At 36.8% G+C, this 21718-nt stretch overlaps 5 protein-coding genes across 12 annotated transcripts; 2 read left to right on the top strand and 3 right to left on the bottom strand.

The window, feature by feature from the left end:
- Nucleotides 1-1695: 1695 nt before the first annotated feature.
- Nucleotides 1696-3494, top strand: LOC123215648 (aspartyl protease family protein 2). Its single transcript, XM_044635841.1, has one exon. The coding sequence runs from the start codon at nt 1739-1741 to the stop codon at nt 3215-3217; it is 1479 nt and encodes a 492-aa protein (XP_044491776.1). The 5' UTR covers nt 1696-1738; the 3' UTR covers nt 3218-3494.
- A 1113-nt stretch (nt 3495-4607) lies between these two features.
- On the bottom strand, nt 4608-7343 carry LOC123215728 (UV-stimulated scaffold protein A homolog). Its single transcript, XM_044635938.1, has 2 exons — nt 7026-7343; nt 4608-6782 (listed from the first exon to the last, which is right to left on the bottom strand). Exons 1-2 carry the CDS (start codon nt 7200-7202, stop codon nt 4956-4958), a joined length of 2004 nt encoding a protein of 667 aa, XP_044491873.1. The 5' UTR covers nt 7203-7343; the 3' UTR covers nt 4608-4955.
- A 1265-nt stretch (nt 7344-8608) lies between these two features.
- On the bottom strand, nt 8609-10553 carry LOC123216231 (cytochrome b561 and DOMON domain-containing protein At3g61750-like). The gene is made up of 4 exons (XM_044636629.1): nt 10196-10553; nt 9718-10114; nt 9345-9637; nt 8609-9227 (listed from the first exon to the last, which is right to left on the bottom strand). The coding sequence occupies exons 1-4, from the start codon at nt 10496-10498 to the stop codon at nt 8949-8951; spliced, it is 1272 nt and encodes a 423-aa protein (XP_044492564.1). The 5' UTR covers nt 10499-10553; the 3' UTR covers nt 8609-8948.
- A 2682-nt stretch (nt 10554-13235) lies between these two features.
- On the top strand, nt 13236-16268 carry LOC123216959. 5 transcript variants are annotated; one of them, XR_006502380.1, is made up of 4 exons: nt 14141-14256; nt 14473-14629; nt 15152-15735; nt 15948-16070. XR_006502380.1 is itself a non-coding variant. In XM_044637663.1 (2 exons), exons 1-2 carry the CDS (start codon nt 13528-13530, stop codon nt 16101-16103), a joined length of 885 nt encoding a protein of 294 aa, XP_044493598.1. In that variant the 5' UTR covers nt 13236-13527; the 3' UTR covers nt 16104-16268. The 5 variants fall into 5 exon arrangements, 2 of the variants coding, with proteins under 2 accessions (XP_044493598.1, XP_044493599.1); XR_006502378.1 differs by lacking the exon at nt 15152-15735 and having other exon boundaries at nt 13236-14256; nt 14476-14629; nt 15948-16078; XR_006502379.1 differs by having other exon boundaries at nt 15152-16057.
- A 45-nt stretch (nt 16269-16313) lies between these two features.
- On the bottom strand, nt 16314-21654 carry LOC123216958. 4 transcript variants are annotated; one of them, XM_044637661.1, is made up of 6 exons: nt 21173-21653; nt 19132-20989; nt 18233-18864; nt 17665-17874; nt 16916-17133; nt 16314-16782 (listed from the first exon to the last, which is right to left on the bottom strand). In XM_044637661.1, the coding sequence occupies exons 1-6, from the start codon at nt 21428-21430 to the stop codon at nt 16728-16730; spliced, it is 3231 nt and encodes a 1076-aa protein (XP_044493596.1). In that variant the 5' UTR covers nt 21431-21653; the 3' UTR covers nt 16314-16727. The 4 variants fall into 4 exon arrangements, with proteins under 4 accessions (XP_044493596.1, XP_044493594.1, XP_044493595.1 ...); XM_044637659.1 differs by having other exon boundaries at nt 19132-21654; XM_044637660.1 differs by having other exon boundaries at nt 16314-16779; nt 19132-21653.
- Between the last annotated feature and the right edge of the window lie 64 nt (nt 21655-21718).

Raw genomic sequence — 21718 nt, forward strand, 5'->3', positions numbered from 1 at the left:
ACATATCAGTTTGTAATGTTATATATTGTGTGCGAGCCATACCAGACTAGTATGCAGGCTGGATCCTAAGATCCTTTGCCGCTCCCCGCAGATTTGTAAATCGTGTCTGGCGTGGGCTGTACCTTTTCGATGGGATTGGTTCAGCCCTTGAACATATCTTTTCTGAATTGTCATGAATTTTGTCTGCTAATAGTTAGAGTCAAATATAATTCAAAACCAAACCAAATGGACGACTTTGAAGGAGGTGGGATGGGTCACATCTTGAAAGACAAACTCACTTACCCAGAGTTGCATCACAGACAAAGCTGATGGCTGCCCTGCCGTGCCCACGAAAAGAGGAAAATACAAATGAGTGATGTGACGTACGAACATGTTCATGTCTACTTCCTCAAATAAAGTCCCTGAGAGGCATTTTGCCCTTGTACTGAAATTTTTGAATTGGTCATGTTCTCATTGTATCTGTAGTTGTACGTTACATCACATGCTTTCTCTAAATGTCCCTTTCCTTACCTTACCAAACCAATCTATTTCAGTCCTTCATACTTTCTCTAAACTTTATTGAGTGTTAAAAGTTTGTCTAATAAATCCGAGTTGGAACCATTAAAATCAAATCTGTTTCGCACTCATTAAGTTACTCACCTGATTCAAATTTATCTAAGTTCAGTTAGATTTCTCAAGTCTTTTTATAATAATATTATTAATTTGTAATATAAGATATAGTCATTATGCAATATATATTTGTAATTTAATTTTTCAACTTAAAGAGTAAATGTATACGAATCAAACCGAATCCAAACACTCTTTGATTTGATTTCAACTCAATTGAAAAATAATTATATTCGAATTTGTTGAATTTAATATTAATGGTGATTTAAGTTTGATTTGAATAAAAATAATTTGATTCAAATTTAGTTCAAATTTATGACTTAAGTTCTAGCTCAGATATGTGATTTAAATTCATAATTTAAATTTATGATTTATTGACAAAATAATATTGTTTAATAATTATTTAATATAATTTTAATTAAGTGATAAACCAAATTCAAACTGAATCGAATTATTTATCTGACTCATAAATCAAATCGAATCAATTCTTTTATAGTTCAAATTCAATTCAATTTTAAAATAAATCAAATTTTTAATTCAAACTTAATTCATATTTAAAATAAATAAATTTAAATTAAATCAAACTTATTTTTAATCCAAAACAATTCAGTTCAGATTAACCTTAAACGTAGTTTTGGTTCTTCAAAGACGGCAGAAGAAATTACAAGCAAGGGTCCACAAATGGTATAGGCTACAGCTATACTGGTCGACAAATCTTTGATTTTGGACCCAACTTCAGCTTTCATAGGAAGGTGCAAAATATGTTGCCTTTTGAAATATAAAAATACGACCGATAGTCTTACTATCGCTATTAATTTCTTGTAATATATATATATATATATATATATATTTAAAAAACATTATTCAACTTTAAAATCCTTTTTAAAAGCAAAACAAGGAGGAGAATCTGAATCACGTTCTTCAAATTGTAACGTGCGGGGTTTATGTTTGTTAAAATATCTTTATCGATCAATAATGTAATGTTAATAATAATAATCAATGCATAATTACAACCCTAATTTGTTTTCCTCTCTAATTAACGCGCCCATAATTGTGTCTCAATTATTATTTATTTATATATTACTCTCATCTCATACCCTTCAGAGTTCCCCTGTTTCTCACACGCTCTTCAATGGAAGGAAATGCTGAAAAAATCCTTCTCTTTTCCTTCTTCACCATTTTCTTCTCCTCCACCGTCACCTCCACCTCAAACTATCTACAGTCACAAATCCTAGTTCTCAGCTACCTCCCTAACCCATCCACTTTCTCATGGACCCAATCCGACTCCCAGACTAACATAAATGAACTGACTGACTCTAATGGGGAATCCTCCATCTTCCTGGACTTACACCACGTTGATAATCTAGTTTCAATCACCCAAAACCTAGATTCTTTATCATTAAATGAAACTCAAACCTCTGAGAGTCTCTTTAATCTTCGCCTCCAACGCGACTCCTTGCGTGTCAAAACCTTGAACAGCATCATTGAATCTGCCGCACTTAATGGTTCTGGTGCGCGTAGGAGCGGAGCTTTCAGCAGCTCCATCATATCGGGACTTGCACAGGGCAGCGGCGAGTACTTCACGCGCATCGGAGTCGGCACACCTCCCAAGTATGTTTACATGGTTCTAGACACCGGGAGTGATGTTCTTTGGCTCCAGTGCGCCCCATGTAGAAAATGTTATTCTCAAACCGACCCAATATTTGAACCACTTAAGTCCCGCTCATATTCTAAATTACCTTGTGGTTCCCCCATCTGCCGTCGCCTCGAATCTTCCGGTTGTTCCACCAAAACGCACACGTGTCTCTACCAGGTGTCTTACGGTGACGGTTCTTTCACGGTTGGTGAGTTCTCCACAGAAACGCTGACGTTTCGCGGGAGCAAAGTTGGAAAAGTGGCTCTAGGTTGTGGACACGACAATGAAGGTCTTTTTGTTGGTGCCGGGGGTTTAATGGGACTCGGTCGTGGGACGTTATCTTTTCCTGCTCAAACTGGTCGCCAGTTCAACGGAAAATTTTCATACTGTTTGGTTGATCGCTCAACTTCTTCGAAGCCTTCCTCTATGGTTTTCGGCAATGCGGCTGTTTCACGAACCGCCCGCTTCACTCCTTTAGTCACAAACCCCATGCTTGATACTTTTTACTATGTTGAACTCCTCGGGATTAGTGTCGGCGGTGCCCGTGTCCCTGGCATAGTCCCTTCTCTGTTCAAACTCGACGAAACTGGTAATGGCGGAGTCATCATTGATTCGGGCACGTCAGTGACCCGTTTGACTCAGCCGGCATACATCAGACTTCGTGATGCTTTCCGAGTCGGAGCGTCTGGCTTAAAGCGTGGAGCGGACTTTTCGTTGTTCGATACGTGTTTCGATTTGTCGGGAATGAAGGAAGTAAAAGTGCCCACGGTGGTGTTGCATTTTAGAGGTGCTGACATGTCACTTCCGGCTACTAATTATCTGATTCCGGTGGATTCTTCTGGGACTTTTTGCTTTGCCTTTGCCGGAACCATGAATAAGCTCTCAATCATAGGGAATATCCAACAACAGGGATTCCGGGTTGTCTATGATTTGGCGGATTCAAGGGTCGGTTTTGCACCACGTGGCTGTGCTTGAGTTTCCATGCGCGTGGGTGTAGCCGTAAGGGAAAATTCCCTTTACTTGTGTGTGTGTGTGTGTTTTTTTTATAAAATTTTCCGAAGATGATAAAGGAATCTTTCCTGGATATGAATCGGAAAATGGTGATGGATAAAAACTCAGAACACAGAGTCGGTGAAGTAGGATTTTAATTCAGGAGTTTGGTTATTTAAAATTTATGAATCTGCTTGAAGCTCTAATACATCATTAATATGGATAATAATACTAGTTAAATCAATCCATTTCTTTATCTCAATTACTTGTGTGAAGGTAGTTAATTTCCCTACATTTATGAGAAATATGAATGTTTTTGGTAATGGGTAATAATACCAAAGAATCCCAATTCGATCCATTTGCATAAACTGCCAGCTCTACCGGCATATTTGTCCATTAGCACATGGCGCCAGCGGTAAGTCAAAAAAGTTGGGCACCAAACCATCACCTTTACAAGTTTGAGTTGGCTGTAGCTGGTGAAGTAAAACATAACAGAAGTCAATATCAACATAACACCGGCCCTATAATGCCCTTTAAATAATACTAACACTAATAATGCTTGAGAATATATATATATATACACACAAATTGAACATTCTCATGTGAAGTCTGCCCATGATTTGAATCATTGCCTTTATCATCGCATTTGAAAACCTTGTCATGAAAAAAGAAATCTTCTGAGAGTCTCATTTATATATTTGTACTCACATGGCAGATTATTCTTCTCTTATAGATATAGTCAATGCGCAAACATTCAAAGATCAGATACAGGAATCCCCTAGCATTGTGCTTGAGAAAAGTCACAGACCAACAAAAGTCAAGGAAAAAGGCTAACTACTCGTTTAATAAGTCTAGCTCTAGTTGACCAAATATTCATACACAAGAAGATTGAAGCCTACATCCAATCACGAGCTAAGATCATTATTTTTCCATTTGTGAATATTATGTTTGTCTCTGAGTGAAAAAAGACACTTTTTGCACTTTTACTTTGATTATAAATCAAGTTTCTTCACAACTTGATTTATAATCAAGGTAAATCAGGGAAATGTAGTAATAAGCATCAGATCTCCAGCAAATGTCAGACCGACAAACTATCTATACCCAAACATAAATTGCAGGCACTACTTGATGAAGATTGTCTATAAAGATGATTATTTAAAAAATCATTTGTCAAAAATCTGTCATTCTGTCTTTATTTAAAAAATTACTTTGAAAGTGGGTTGTCAATCTCTTCATTATTCCTCAAATTCGATCATCTATCTTCATCGGATTCCTAATTCAAGCCAAATCAACACAATTAAAAATAAATAAGGTTTTGGGGAGATGGAGATGAAACAAGGAGTTTGAAAAAGAAAGAGGTATGAGGGCGCTCATGTAAACGATATTAAAAAAATTTCCTAAAATATTTTACATATAATAAGATACTCAATCTATTAACAAGATGAGATGTTATTTGAAGAAGAAACAACTTGACCTGCTAAAATATTCTGGGTTACTAGTAACCAGTAAGTCTATAATTCTCTCTCAGCAACTATGAGAAATCTTTGTCCATACAACTTTAATCATATGAGAAAGCTAATTAAAGAACGTTCTATACAACAGGAATCTACCTGCAACAACTAAATTCACAACTCCTTCGATAGCATATGCAATTATTTGCGAGATCACTCTCTTGACACAGTGCTAATCCTGAAGGTCAATCAGCTGGCACTTAAACATCTATTTACCACTGATTTGGAAAGGCTTCTCGGTAATTTGCATCCTCCCCAATCGTCAGCTGTCTCGTTGTTGAATCCCTTGCTCGGCTATTCAAAAGTCTCTGAGCTAGCCTATCTTTCGCTGTTTCTTTTTTATGCAACATGGATGCAAGAGTTGGCTTCTTATTTCTGGTCGGTAATTTCTTCCCATTGCCAATCTCCATTTCTTCTCCAACGGATTCAGATCTTGAAGCTGAAGCCAACGCAGCATCCCGTAAAACTGCTTCATTGTGTTCTCGAACTTTAGCAAGTTTTGCACGACTCAGCAATTGTTTGTTAATTTTCCTCTTCCTTGCTTCTTCTTTATCTCTATCCCGGATATTCTTTACAGCTTGTTTTGCCAATTGATCCATTAAATCAGAAGTCATCTCATCTACTAATGAGTTTGTCTTAGTGGGTGTACCTAATGAAGAGATCTGATTTGTCTTAGCAGAAGCCTCATCCATTGAAGATCTCTGATTGATTGGATTTCCTTCATCATCTCGGGCTATTATGGGTCCATGAAATGGACAAACTTCCAAATCTCTTCTCTGACAAAGGCCACCTTTCTTTAAAGGAGCACGGCATGGTTGAACTTCTACTGGTTCTTCTTTGTAACGAGACACCTGAAGGTTAAGTTCTGCTATCTTCTCAGCTGGGATGACTGCATCAAATTCTACCCTACCCCAGTGATTTTCAACCTCCAAGCCCCTCTGGTTAGCCAAGACATCCCTGTCCAAACCCCAATAATTCAAAAATGACCCCCACTCCATCACTGGGGCTTCAGTCAAAAGCTTACTCCTAAGTGATGTTGAATCAACTTTGCCGCTTTCATGACTCAGTGTGCCATTCCCTTCAACCTTTTCATTACTGCCTTTGGGATCCTTGTCTCTGACCTCATGAGAGGTTGATGCAATGGCAAGATTATTATTTTGTTTAGTTGGTGTGCCAGTTTTCCTATCCTCAATTGATCCAACCTTACCCTCTTCCCAAAAATCTTCTTCTTCCTCGTCTTTTAGCGGTTTCACATTGTTTGCAAGAGAACAACCAGATTCTTCACATTTCTTCTTCACTGATAGTAGACGATTTCGTATATCAATGAATTCCTTTAGCATGGAATCTCTAAACCTACTGTCCGGCACTTCCACCCTTATAAGAACAGACATCCATTCTTGAACTGAGATGAGATGCTTGGACACTAAAAGCTTGTACAACTCCCTCAATGCATCAAAAACAACTTTATTGTCATTATTCTCATGCACCTTTTCCCCTTCTTTCAACGAATCAAAACGGATCTGCCTCAGTTCAGAAGAATGGAACTCCTCCATATCTTCATCTAAGGGAGCAAGTAACACTTTTTCCTCTTTAGCACAGAGAATGTCTAAGCACTCTCCAATCTCATCCATGGTTGACTGTATTTCTTCCTTTATCGAGGAAAAATTTTTCTGCAGCATTCCAAACTTATTGCGTAAAATTTCTTTTGTCCTCATCTCCCTTTCCCTTCTCTCCTGCTGAATCCGAGCTGCATTTGCTTGTAAATTGGGAAACTGAAACCTCAGAGAGTTTTTAAGGTAGTCATAGCCCAATCTAATCTGTCTATAGTGAACTCCAAATGAAGCATTCCATTTTTCCAAGAATTCAATGGCCTTTGAACGCAAACTGGATGCAATAGCCGGAGGAGCAGGAAGTGGTAGATTTCTTCTGAATCCAACACTTAAACTCAATAATTGATCCATGTTCTCAACAACAAGGGCCCTAAAGAGCTTTGATCGCATGAAAAGCTCATCAATTATCAGAAGTGTGAGATATCGAATCTGCAAAACCAATCACAAACCTAAAAATTCTTACCTCCTATTTTATCCCTCCTTATCAAATAAAACCAAATTTAAATATTCAAATTTTCCAAGAAAAAAACATGATATTTAAAATTCAATGCAAAGAAGAACAAACGTCTATGCTACTAATTACAGAAAAAGATGAGATTGAATTCAAACTATAACAAACAAGCAAATAATAGAAGAACCAATAAAGTAGAATTAAACAATACATATAAAGACCTGAGAGTGGTCGCGTTTCATGAGGTCCATGAGTGTTTGGGCGGCGAGTCGGAGCTCGGAATCGGAATACCGAACCACAGATTTGATGGCTTGGAGGAGACGTGGGTCCACCTCTCTTGCTGTTGAGTTTGTAGCCTTATCTATCAACGCCCTAACCTTCCCTCCCTCCTCTTCCATATTCAATTACAAATTACAATCGATCTAACAAAGGAAACGTATTTATCATTCGACTTAATTTTCAAAATCCCTAATGTCGGTTGATGCGCGCAAAGCTGTCAGTTGGGTAACTATCGACTTACCAACTAACCCCCAAAGTTTTAACAATTCACAACCACTCCTCGAAACCCCGATACCGTCCCACCTCCATAGACAAAGGGTGATTTGGCCTTTTCATTCCTTCTTTGTCACTTTTTTTTTTTTTTTTTAAATATCTCCTCATTTTCTTCGATTTCCCAACCATTTTTCCCTCCGAACACATTTATTTTTTCCACATCCTCTTCTGGTCTTCCAACTGAACTGGACAGTTTTGAAGCCCGAAAATTCAGGTTAAAAAAAATCTAATGAAATAAAATTAGGTCTAAATTACTCTTTTATTTACAATAAGTTAATTAGTAACAATTACAAAGAGTGTTTTGTTAGAGAATATAAAAAAAAAATAAAAAAATTGAAGAGAATTAAGAGAACATTGATTTTTGTTTAGAGATTGATCATAAAGTCAAAAGGATGGAAAGAAAAAGATCCTTATACCTAGCCTTCATATGCCCAAGTGATCCAATTTCATGTGGTGCTTGGAGGTTTTTTTCTAGTCAATACGTCCAATTAATTAAAGAAATATGCGAATTGTCACACATTAGAGCTATTTGGGTGGAGTGTCACCATTTTATGTTGAACACAATGCATGTTTCTAACCAATTCAATTAATTTGCATTTAATATACAGTTACAACAATACTACTATCTTGCATCAAATATGATATAATCTATTTGATCATCAAGATAATGATTATATTTGTTTGTTTATTTTGAGAATTTGAGTGTTTTAATTAATAGTAGATATACGATTATGATCTATTAATTAAAATTTTCATATATGTATTTCTCGTCACATAGAAGAAGGAACTCACATATTCACTTACGTGAGTATATACATTTAAACAACGTGAATTATTTTCATAACCTTGAATTGAGTTGTCTACATGTTCTATGTTGTGTGTCATGCTCACTAGATACCATGTGGCTGCTAAGCATTGTCCAAGTATGATTATTAAAGGGTAAGGTTTCTGAACACAAAAATATTCTTAATTTTCTTTTTTAGTTACACAATCTATTATTTTTTAATCATTTTAACTTGACAATGCTCTCTTATGAATTCTTATAAAATTATATATGAACTATTGAGGTTAATAAGTTTCGCATCTATACTCTTTTGCTTGAATATTCTCTCTTATTGCTATTTGGACAAATCCCATAAGGGATATAATTTAAGTTTGTGTACTTTGTTTTGGTTTTTTTGTTAAACTCATATGATACCACCGGCTAAAAATACAAGTTGTGGATTTGATGGAATAAATGCAAGTGCAAAAGTAACAAACCTTGAGAGTTTTATACAAGTAGAAAGAAATATAATGTAAGGTCAGGTGCTATCAAATTTTCAAATCGTTTCCCCAGTAACCAGCAAAAAATAAGAAGTTTTCCACTCTTACTACGCACAAAAGAAGTTGACTGGAAATGACCCTCCTGGTAAACAATAATCCAACCATTTAATCCTTTCTCTACCATACACAAGATAAGGCTTGTCTCTTGAAAATTGAACCAAATGCACTTTGGCACAGCTTGGCCTGTCAGCCATGCTTGCCAATCAAAATTTGATTTCATCACGAACTTGATAAAACAGATTTTTGAAAGAATACTGCTTGAACATTGATCATTGCATTGGATTCATCTGGAATGTTGATGCTGTGGCCTTCTTATCCGAACTTTTCATCCACGATAATGCTTCTAAAACCATAACTGCTAGTAGAATTATAGCAAGGAGGAATCCATACCCTACCTTCCATTCATTCCCTGCATATCCTATTTGAATTCCCAACACTATGTTTATAGCTCCAAAGAAGAGCGCAATCCTGCCAAACCCGCTGTGGTACCAATTCCAGTACCTGCGAATCTTTGATTCCTTTTTCGGTCGTAGAAAGAATGCCAATATCTGAAATAAAGGATGGACTACAATTAGGTTTCATTTAATATGTTGGAGAACTCAAAAAGTCATCTGGGTTGAACTGTTTGAGTAAAATACAAATAGAATCAGGTGATAGGGTCAAACCTGAAGAATGCTAAGCACAAGAATAAAGATTCCTATGCCTCTGTGCGCATCAATGTTAGTATTCTTGACGTTCAGTTTATCATAAAGTTGAATTCCAAGCAGCACTGTAGCAATCCCAATAACAAATCCCAAAAGCTGAATAATGGCATGAAGATAATACCACAGTGGATCTTTATGCTTGAAATACCTAGGAACAATTGCCCCTACAGGCAGGATTAAACCCCATCCAATGACACCTAATACTCCATGATTCTTCTTCTCTCTGGAACTCACTTGCAGAACCGATGAGGAGCCTGTAAGAAACAAAGAGTGGATTCTTATTAGTCTATTGTATCCAAGAAGAACATGAGAAATATCAGGTAGAACGACAAACCTCCAGAGAAATCGAACATAATGGTTCTTCTGTCATCATGATGGGATAGGTGAAAGTGGTGGGGATATCTTGTACCAAAAGCCAAAATAATTGGTTGGCGACCAATCCTGTGATCAAACTTCAGTTGAAATGCTAAATAAATCATGGCTCCATGAATTGCCACAACAGGAGGCACATTTGCAAGGGGCAATTCGCCTTTGTCAGCAATGACTTGGGATTGACGGGTACCCTGCAAGTAAAATTGCTTGATTCTTGGCTGACCTTTCTTATTAAACCATCCCACCATGGCGCTGGAGCCAGCCATCATTCCATCTTTTGAAAAGCCTATGCCCACCCATCCTGTGGTATATATTGCTGATAATATAATGGTCATAACATGATCTTCTCTTTGCAAATACTGCCACAATAATAGTTCATGAATGTTAAATCCAATATGTGTATGCGTAAAATGATGAATGGTTAAAAACATCAAACTCACCCTCAAAATGAAAGTATTCCAGATAGGCTTGCAGACCAAGTGGGATACATTACCATATGGGGGAGGAAGAAAAGTTTGTAACTCTGTGTTACAAAGCTGTGATACTTCAACTCCACCATTACCGCCGGTATGATCATCCTTACTTTGAGGTGATACACCTGCATTGGCTTCACTACTGTTGGTTGCTGCTGCAGCATCTTCATCACCAGCCAATGCAAAAATCTTTGGTTCCAAGATTATGCTGAAAACATATATCCCAACAAGAATCTTGGAAACTTGAGCCAAGAATCTTGAATTTGCCATTTGGGTCTATGTTCCTAACATGTGGCCATGGCAAGATGAACATGACCAAGTAAAGAAATTGTGAAAGTGAAGGGAATGAGTTGGTTAAGATGTTTCAGTTTCTTGAAACTGAAGGCTCCATTATGGTGGTTGGTGAGGTGACCGTGGTTGTGCTGCCTGGTAATTATCACTCCCGTCAAATCTTGCCAACTCATTGCGAAAGAACCAATTTTTATCTGCCATTCAAATTTCTCCTGAAACATTACGAAATGGGCTGGATGGAATGATAGTGATGTTGGTTGGGGAAAGGTCAAAACTCTAATTTGATAACCTTATAAACGAAGCAATTAGGTACTAAACTCACATCCTGGGGAGAACACGAGAGGGTTGCTTTGCCTGAAATTATGCTTAATTGTGTTAAGTTTGGACTTACATCTTCTAATAAGATCACAAAATGAAAATTGAATCTCTTTGCCCATATTGAGTTAATTGTGGACAACCACCCAACAAATCCTGTTAAGCTTATTTTATTTGATTCACAGTGTTGGATGGTAAAGCCCAACTAACACAGAGACTTCATCCACATATAATTGATGTAATTTTATGTCGGACATAGACTTGTTTTGCTTTGCAAGTTAACATAAAGCTTTTGCTTTGACAGCTAAACCACAAAAACATATTAAATAAACAAATAGATCCTTAAAATTATCAGCTTTTGTTCATATGAACAGACCCCATATATTTTCAGCCAAAGTAATTAAATCTGTAGGAATTAATGATTCAATATTGAAAAGGGAAAAAGAACCTGAATTTTTGGCATTCAACTCCAGAGTTTTCCATGTAGGCACAACACTGGTAGTAAAATAACTAGGAACCTGTGTTTTAAGATCAACCCACTCCATGAATTCATGGAATGTCCCAGTAGAATGTTTTATCTTCAAGCTTTTTTGCGAGATTATCACTGGAAGAAGCCTGATCTTTTCTTGATTCAGAACAATTTGGAAGTGCCATGTTTACTCTGCCGCCAAAGCAGGCCTTAGGAGGAACTCTATGTATATGTTCTTCCCCACTCACCTTGTCAATATTCACAACCCATTTGCTCTTGGAAGTTTTCTTTTTGACTTGAATCATCTTTTTTTTTTTTTTTTAAAAGCAAAAATGCATTAAAAAGAGAATATTACACGGGCTTATAAGGGATACCAGACCACAACTTAAACTTGTCTTACCAAAAGATAGGATAGTAAGAAATATATAAGGGTAAAACCAGCAAATACAATAACCTCCTGAAATCACTTATTTTGAGAATCTATCAAAGTTCCTTCAAAGATTGCGCTCAAGAGGGTGGCCATAGAAACTAACACCAATAAAATAAGGGGGTACAAGCAGGCTTGCCAAAAAACAATAATCTATACAAGCCAACATAACAAACTGTCACGAAACCACGGCTAAAAAATAATGCAGACCGAAATTCTGATGCCAGAGAACTCTGGAGCGGAAAATCTGGAAGCTAAGGGAAACAAAGCAGCTGAGAAGACTTGAATCTTTCTTGATTTAAAAAAACACTCTGTTCTCTTCTCAATTTCTTTGGTTCTTCCAATCATAGTAATTTCCATGCCTTTCCCAATAAGATGCTTTATAGAACTCACTTCAACTTTACCCTTTACTTCATTAAAATGGCCTCCCAAACCTGCTTTTTCACACAGCAAGTTTTTTGCTACCACTACTGATTTTTCTGGATTAACATGTAGCAAATTTAGCAGCCTTGCGTATTCATCATTCTTGCAATCCACCAGCGAGAAATCAATGCTCCCATAATGTGATAACACCTGAAAGGGGTCTCCAGTGCTGAATTATACAGTGTCATTTAGACCAGAGTCTTTAATCACTCTTTTTGATTCAGCAAGAACTTGTAAGGGCGAATACATACCAGTTTGCCTCCTGTTTGTCACGCAGCAGCTGCTAAAGCTATAGTTAATGAGGACTCGCCAGGTGAGATCTCCACCATAAGTTTTGCCCTCACTCCAGCTGCTAGGGCTGGTATCCATTGGTAGCTCTCAGGTCCTGATTCAAATACTTATATATCTAATCATATGCTATAAGAAAATTACTTTGATAACATGAAACATAAGATAAAACCAGAAAGAAATCTTGTAGATGCCAAAAAGATATTTTATTACATGGAGATTTTTCCGTTTATATTTAACATTAAAATTTTTACTCACATTCTTAAGCAATTATGTGAAGTGTCTAATCGATAACATTGTAAATGTCCCGATCTAATACATCATAGCATAGACACTATAAGTTTGGTTAAAGGAAAATTTTTACCATAAAACAAAGGCTAAAAATAAATCTGATTCTATGCAAAGCCTCCATTGATTACAGTATGTTATGTAGTGATGGGCGGAGGCTAGACCTTGGTGCGGCACAAGCTTGCAATTGCGAGGATGGGTGCCGCCCAAACATTTCGTCAATATATGCCTGGTAAGGCCGCCCATTGCGCCACAAGTTCAATGCCATGTTACTGTACAGTTGGCTTTTGTTTTAATTTTTCTTTCTCTTATTAATTAAGCCAATTTTTAAGCGTATAGTAAAAAGAGGAATTCAATAAATACATTTTTTAGTATTTATATAAATGATTTATTATTAATTAAAAATTATTTAATCATATGATTATATATTATAAATATAATTAATATTATTTTATCACAATTTAAAATTATCTAATTTAAAGGTTACCCGCTACTATTCTAAAGTTGGATTTCTGGTGCACTCCTGCTGAACTCTCTCTCTATCGTCCACAGATTAGGGTATAGGTCCGGAGTCCACTCGCCAATATTTACTAGACGCACTAATTTTAGCATATTCCATAGAGAATACGTTACTCAGCGGGTCACTTTCGTTGATAAACCAAGAGTCAATATTTATCAATTAAAATATTCGATCTCCCTTCTGCGCAGTCACAGCCCCTCGTTGCTCTCATTGATCTTTTTTGGTAAGTTCGTTGTTCTCATTGTTGCTTTTCTCTGAAATGCTTACTGAACTCTCTCATGGACTCTGTTATAATAAAGCCAACATTTAGCTCTCTCTCTTTCAATTCCATGAGCATCAAAACCAAAACTTTCTACCCAGTACACTCTTCCTTCGTTAAATTCAGTCAGTTTAGTAAGTTCAAAACCTCTTCAGTCATCTCTTTTTCTTTCAAAAACACTTCAAATTCCGAAAACCCTGGACCAAAATCTAATAAAAATAACAGTATGAATTTCCCTTTAAGCCTTTTATGTATTTTCTTTCCGATTTTAGAGTCTATCAAAGGTTTAGCCTCTTCACATACTCAGAAATGGGTTTCACGTCTGCTAGCATATAACAATGAGTTAGAAAGCATCTTAGATTTACCCAAGAGTAACCATTACTTAAAAAACGGGGCGTTTGGGGTCGCTTTATTAAGCGTGACTTCGACTGCAAAAGTCAAAATCAGTCCTTTTGTGACCACATTGGCTGCGAATCCCACATTTGTATCTGGTTTGTTTGCCTGGATTGTAGCACAATCCGCAAAGATGGCTTTGAATTTCTTTGTGGAGAGAAAATTGGATTTTAGATTCCTATTTGCCTCTGGTGGAATGCCCTCTTCTCACTCCGCTTTATGTACGGCTTTGACGACGTCAGTGGCGCTTTGTCATGGAGCGGCAGATTGCTTATTTCCTGTTTGCTTGGGGTTTAGTTCCATTGTTATGTATGATGCCATTGGTGTTCGACGCCATGCTGGGATGCAAGCTGAGGTAAGATATTATTATTATTGTTTTCTTTTAATGTGTTATAAATATGCAATTTTAAGTGTTTGGTCATTGGGGATGCTGCTTAAGTATTTTACTGTTGCGATGCTTTCTTTGATTGCTGCTCCTTTTGTAGTAGTCTTGATGGTAGAATTGAGCTTGTCAGATGATTATTAATACTGTTTCTTTTCTGTTTTTTCGGCATTGATAAATGGTTATTAGTAGAGGCTATTACTAGAGCTTGGATCTTTAATGAATCCCGGATCCAACCTCAAAGTGGCAAGGTTTTACTACTGGATCAAAACTTAAATTAGGTGGAGAAGTGTTAATTGGAACAGAGCAACTATTAAACGAAGTAGATCTAATATCTCTTGCTTTGGTAAGTAATTAGTTTGACTGTTTTTATATGCTTCTGAAGTACCGTTTGATGTTTTGAGCTACTGTCACCTACGGTTGGTGCTTCTAGCATGCTGGGCATTGTTAGCTGGGTTTACATGGCTGTGGATTTGCTAACTACCTTGTCTGCTAATGAAAATTTCTGTGTTTAGGTAATAAAGGATGGTGTACTTTTTAAACTATCCATATTTTTGTAACTCTTACATCCTACATATATGATTGGACTTATGACTATTTGCTTATTCTGGTGCTAAATTGCATGGTCTTGAAATTTATCTGAACAGTAATAATTGCAACATTGCACAATTAAGATTGAAAATGTTAAATAATTGATTATTATAAAACTGGGATTCTATCTCAGAAAAATATATATATATATATATATATTTTGGGACCTTTCAATTCTAATTAGTATTCTTTGTTGTATATCAATTCAATTTTCAAGAGGGTTGATCTTCAGAGTGTCATGAAAAATTGAAGGCTATTTTTTTCTTTTGGATTGTAGCATACCTCTCTGAGCTAAAAGGAAAGATATCCTTACTACCCAGGGACCTACATTCCTATAATATATCTAGAAGTCTGAGGCCCATTTTTTGGTGGGGCTTATACTGGATTTATATTTATCACATATTTGAGTGGAGTCCCCATTCTTGCCTGGTGGAGAATTGATGCAACCTTTTGGCGTCCTAAAGCTCTCCTAGAAGTTGGGAACTGTCCTATTGGAACTAACTTGGGTTGGAAAAGCTACTGGAAATGCTTTGGTTTGTCCTATTTTCATCCTCCTAGGTCTTTGGTTTTGGTCTTATTTTTGTTGGTTTCAACTATTTTGTTTTGGTGTTTCATTTAGGCTGGGGAAATGAGTGAGATTGCCAAAACACTATAGACTGTGGCTGCCTTTTTTGCGTTTTGGTTGTTTGTAACTAGAAACACCTTATCTTACTGTCTCCTGTCATGCTGTCTGGAAAATACCTATGTGAATGGGTTTTCAAATTGTTAAATAGGGTACTACAGAAATGATTTGTGGGAAAATTTTACAGTTAAGTTCATATGGTTTCCACTGAAATCCCCTCATCACACAAATTTGTTAAGGTGAGTTCACTCTCGTTAATTTTTTGTGTGTTAATGTTTGATAAATTATTGAAGTTTTTTAGTTTCTGTTTGGTTACATAAAGCTCGGGAGCTTAGCAATTCAGTAGCTTAGGCTCACCCACATGAGAGTTCTCTATTAGATGTTGTCCACTAAAGAAGTGACTCGCGAAATCTTATAATTTATTGTCTTTTATTTATGCTTTTTGACATAGGTTCTTAATATGATCGTTGAGGACTTGTTTCAAGGTCATCCCATCAGTCAAAGAAAGCTCAAAGAGCTTCTAGGCCATACTCCATTACAGGTCTTTACTGGAGCTGTGGTTGGTATCTTGGTCGCCTGTATATGTTGTCAAGGTTGCTTAGCTTAGCTCCAACCTGAAACTGCTTCTGCAGCAATTTTTGGTCCTTTTTTGACGTGGGTCATTCTTATGTTTAAACTGCCGATATTGTATTCTATTAATCACAATGTAATATCAAATATGGAAAACAGAACATGCATGATATGAATGAAGAGGTTAACTAATTATTTCGTCTTCCTGAATGTATAAAATTAATTCAATTCTTGGCTACTTGTGTCATTGATGAAAACTGGATAGAAGAAGCTTTATTCTAAATTACTGGATTCCAGCTAGCTCCAACAGCAATTTTTTATCAGGAGGCATTAAAAAACCACTGGAATAAGCATTTAAAATCTTGTTCCAGTTCTTCACGTCATAAGCATCCCCATGTTTTGCCACTGGAATAAGCATTTCAACTGCTACCTGTTACTATAATTACAGGATATGGAATTAAATAGAAGATAGATAGCAGGTCAGCGGTCTGTGTCAAGACAAGCTTTCTGCCCACTGCTACAGCATTTTGGCGGAACTTGCAAAACTGAATCATAAGAGAAAGCAGAGGGGAGCAAATCAACAGTGTCCTTCATGGTCATCTGATATCTCACATGGTCAATTGTCTCAATAGCCCAATGCGGTGAGCCAGGAGACTCTCGTTCACTTCTTGCTAGGCCTTTTCAGCATCTTCTTTGGCAGATTCTTACCCCTTCTGCTGAAATCAAAACATCAAAGGTACAAAGGTGTTTACTTAGCAATGCACAACATTGATCCAATTATTCATTGATGTTTTCTAGATGTTTTACGGCTAGAATTATAGGCAATTAAGCACAAAGTTGAGATATTACCTCTTAGAGGATTTGGCACCAAAGCCAAAGACACCCTTCATCAATGAGCTTACATCCACAGATCGATCTCCCATTATCTTATCATGGTAAATCTTACTCCCAATCTCAGTAATTTGTTCCTCTACTTCTTCTAGGGGTTGGTCAATGTTGAGCTGTAGCTCTCCTTGCCTGATGACAGTTACACAAAAACCATTTGCTTTGGCTTCGCGAAAAGCATCCTGTTTAGGATTAAAGATAGTCAAGGAAATGAAAGTAGTCCATGTTAAAAAGGAATAATAATTGCAATAAGGAAATATGAATTAAATAGATGATTTTAAAGATCTAGCACTAAGCAATTTGATTGAATTATCAATTAAATAATGCAAAGCCTAAAGAGATAAAGTTCCTGACTGAAAGTTTTAAAATACATGTTTTTTTGGTAGAGAACTGGACAGTATCACCTGTTCACCTGACCTAAATGAGACCTCTTTGGACAAAATTCCAAATTATAAGATCAAAATAGAAGAACAGTATTCTTTTTTTGCTGCCAGAAAAACAAAAGCTAGTTTTTACACAGCTAAGTACTGCATAAAAATTGTTAGGATCATCCAGTGACTTTAGGACTAGAAGCTCTTCTCAAAACATCTACAAAAAATAAACAGGATCTATAAGCAGGATCTCTTCGCTAGTCCTTCAGTGGAAGTGCCTCTTTGTTTAACTTGATAAATAAATAACATAAATTTAGCATGGAGAAAAAATAAAATCTTAACCTTAGGAGGCCTTGCAACAACAAAGGCTTGGCCACTTCCAAGCATCTCCAAATGGCTCTGAATGATATAACAAAGGTTTTTGCAATCACCAGCATCTTCAAAAGCAATCACATGATGGGGTTTTGGTTCCAACTCAAGATCAGAAGCCATCTCCAGTGAATAGAATCCTATATTTTGTTCCCCGTCTTGAATTGTGTACAGTTCAATGCACTGGAAAATAATCAGGACAAGGTATTTTGCCTAAGAATCTGTGTTTTTTAGCAGTACAGAGCACACCAGAATTGCTTTCTTGCCTAAGTAGGACACTTGGTTTGCTTACCATGTATCACATGCCGCTACTTAAAAGGGAAAAAGGTAAAACTCTATCAAAGGATAATCATGTGCAACCATCTATTATTTTTCAATTTAAATATAAAATTGTAACGAGTAAATAAGATTATCAAATCATCTGTACTTAAGATAAAGAGCAAGGATGCAAGTGAATCTGGGGAAGTCATCTGACTAGTGGAAGACACAAATACAAAGAACACAACAAAGAAGAAAGCACACAGCACATTTGCATACTAACCAGAACATGTGGTAGATCTAGCCACCATAGATAATCTTCTTCTTTCTCTTCTGCATATTCACGGTATTTGCTCACAACAGCTTGTGGTCCAAACAACTCCATCTCTCTTTTGAGCTTGTTGATTTTCTTCTCCATGAACTTCTTATTCCTCTCAGGTAGTTTGGTCATCAGATCAGCTGCTTCCTGTATTTGTTCTTCAGTGATCCATCGATCTAAATCCTTTCCCATATCTTTCATAATGGATTTAACTTCTGGGTCTGTCTCTGCATTATAAGATTCCAAGAACCCACGTGACCATTTCTTTGTGTGTTGCCAGTACTCCTTCCCCAATTTTTTACCAGATCTGATAGAACCATCACTGCCTTCTATAACTGTCTTGGAATGTTTTGGATCCCTATTTTGTGACTTCTTCAAATCATTAGTAGCCAAAGAAGCAGCAGCATTCTCATGGGTGGGAAACCTTGTTGATTTTTGAAGAAATTTCTCCTCATCCTTCTTCACTGGAATTTTTCCAGCAAAAAGAGCCTCCCTTTGTTTAAGGAAGTCATCCAGGAACTCAGGAGTTTTCTCCAATGGAGGCCCTTTCCAGCGCGGTATGATTTTCTCTGGTGGATCATACAAGCTGATACCATCTAAAGGAAGAGAGGAAGATCATTAGCACCAGCAGAGTGACAACTATGCACTGTGATCTATGACATATATAAACTCATAGTTAATCGGTTAACAAAACATAAATAGTGATAAATACCTAAATGACTAAGAACCAGTTGATTAATATTTATTCATAACCTATGCTTGAGGAAGCAAACCTTGGAAGTGCATTGATAAAGCAGCCTATAAAATAAATTTGTTTAGGAGTAAATTTAGCATATAGGGATCATTTGATGTAATCATGGTACCTGCTCCATAATCAAGATTTTCAATGTTTGAATGGAGCCATTCATGCACATGGGATAACTTTGCATTCTCTTCCTCAACTTTCTTTTCAAGACCCTGAAAGAATGCAAGTTTATCTTCAGCCTCCATCAAATAAAATGGATCTCGCCCAGCCAACTCATTTTCTCGGACTTGAAAAACAATGTCTCTCAGCTTATCATCTTTCATCCACTCAAGTTCACCGTCATCTTCACCAGAGCCAAGCTGTGTAATATCAGCAAAGGTATTTAATTGTTTATTTACTTTCTCTCTTGCAACCATGAAATTGTCTCGGAATCCACTTCCTATCTTCTTTGCAATGGGTTCAATATCATGAAAATTTTTTTCCACCCAGTTTTCCATCTTTACATATGTTCCAGTCTTTGTACTTGCACCAGAATCTTCATGATCTAAGTAAGTATGGGAATTTTCACAATCACCCACTTCATATTCTTCATCAGAATATTCAGGATCATCTTTGCTGATGGGAACCTGCTCCTCATCCTTCAGAGTTGAACATTTATGAACATTTAGAGCAAAAGTAGACTCAGATGGTCCACCAAAATTTGCAGAACCCAAAACTTTGTTGTCCACACTGAATGTCTGCCTTGTATTTCTATCAAATTTACCACTTGGTTGATTTGAAACAGCAACACTTTCTTGCAAAGTTTTAACAATGGGCTGATCAAAATCTTCTTTGCCGTGTTTTCTGGAAAGAAATTCCCTAGCTTCTTTCACTGATCGTATGACCCTTGTTTCTTTTCTAACAGAATTGGTATCTGAAATAGATGATTTAGCATCATGAGGATCTGATGATTGAACAACATCTTCTTTCACCACTACAAATGAAGTGCCCTCCCTATCCTGCTTTGTTCTCAAATGTGATTGTTCCACAATTGAAGCACCAGAAGTTTGCCCAACCTCATTCTCAACAGAAGGTACCTTGTTGGGAAATTCAGTACTCCAGCATTTTGTTTCAACTAAAGACACAGTCATTGCAGTTTCATCACTTTCCTTCGGAAGGTTCCCCAAGAATTTTATATCATCTTCTCTATGCTGTTTGTACTCTTTTATCTCATCAGTTAGTTTACCATCCACAGCCTGCTTTTCTTCTACATTCCTGTCGACCTGGGAATGCTCCCTGCCCTCAATCATGCGGATTTCCCTGGCCATTTTTCTAATTTCCTGAAATTTATCACCAAAATCTTCCAATTTGCTTGTTTGAGAACTAGACGAATCCACCAATGCGAAATTATCCTTTGAAGCCTTTGCTTTGATTATATTCTTCTTGAGTTCTTGCTTATCTATCTTAGGTTTTATAAAGGTCTCCATTGGAGGTTCCATCTCTTTTTGAACAACTTCCACACTTCCCTTCTCTAACATTTCCTTCTCCTTTCTTGACTTTATCTTTCTTCTCATCATTTCTTTCTCCAGTTCTGTGTAATGCACCTCTTTACCTTGAAATGAAAATAGTTTCTTCACCAACCAAAATACAACCAAACCACACAACACAATGCTTCCAACTCTAGAGCTCTTAGGGATAAACTGAGGATGGAGAATGACACCACGGATCGCATTAACAAAACCAGACTCCTCACCTGAAAGAACAAACTTTGCCACTGTACTGTTCCTCGGAATCACATTTTCCCCAATCTCCATTTCTTTGGCCAAATTCCTAGCATATTCTATTTTAGAATTTAATTCAGCTAAGTCTTCAACTTGACTTCTTTTCAAGATTTCATCTTCATCAATTACAACTTTCTTCACATTCCCATCAGCATCTTGAAAAACTGTAAAAATTTTCCCCGACCCAACGCCCCAGTAATCAACATCCTTTTTGTACTGATCAATCCAATTCTCCAATTGACCATGCAAAGCAGATTCAACAACAGGTTTCAATTTTGAATCTTTAGAATTTTCAATCAAAACATCATTAACACTCCCTTTCACAGAATCGTAATTTAAATTATCAATATTTTCAAAACTAGAACTCGTTCTTGAAGAATTGAGATTGTTTTGATTCACCTGTTGTTGATCATTGAGAAGCTTTTTTCTCAGCGAGTTGCGGCGACTGGTGGGTCGACCAAAACGAGCAGAAACCTGCAGGGTAGTTGTGTTAGAGGAGAAAAAATAGCACGGAAATGAGCGTTTTCTTGGGAATTTGAAGGTGGATATGTTAAACATAAGAGTGTTTTTGTTGTTGGAGGTTTTTAAAGAGAATTTGGGAGTGAAAAAAGAGGCAGTAGACGGTATATGAGGGTTGCTTGCGCTTAAGACTCCCATATTGATGAAGACGTCAGTTCAGAAGGCGGGTTTAGATGTTAGTCAAGTTGGTTAAAACCCCCACAGAGTCGGCGGATAAGTAAGCTGCCGGTACATCTAAAACAGCGTCGTTTCCCTCTTCTTGATATACCCGACAACATTCATCTTGTGAAACTTGAATGTTATCTCTTTCAAATTAAAAAACCATTTTTCTGTGACATGAAATGTTAAACATAAAAATTATAACAATAAAATGATGTGTACCCATTTATTGTAAACAAATTTTATAAGGATTAAGTTTAATTAAAT

Source organism: Mangifera indica, chromosome 5 (genome assembly GCF_011075055.1).
Source record: "Mangifera indica cultivar Alphonso chromosome 5, CATAS_Mindica_2.1, whole genome shotgun sequence".
Lineage (NCBI taxonomy): Eukaryota > Viridiplantae > Streptophyta > Magnoliopsida > Sapindales > Anacardiaceae > Mangifera > Mangifera indica.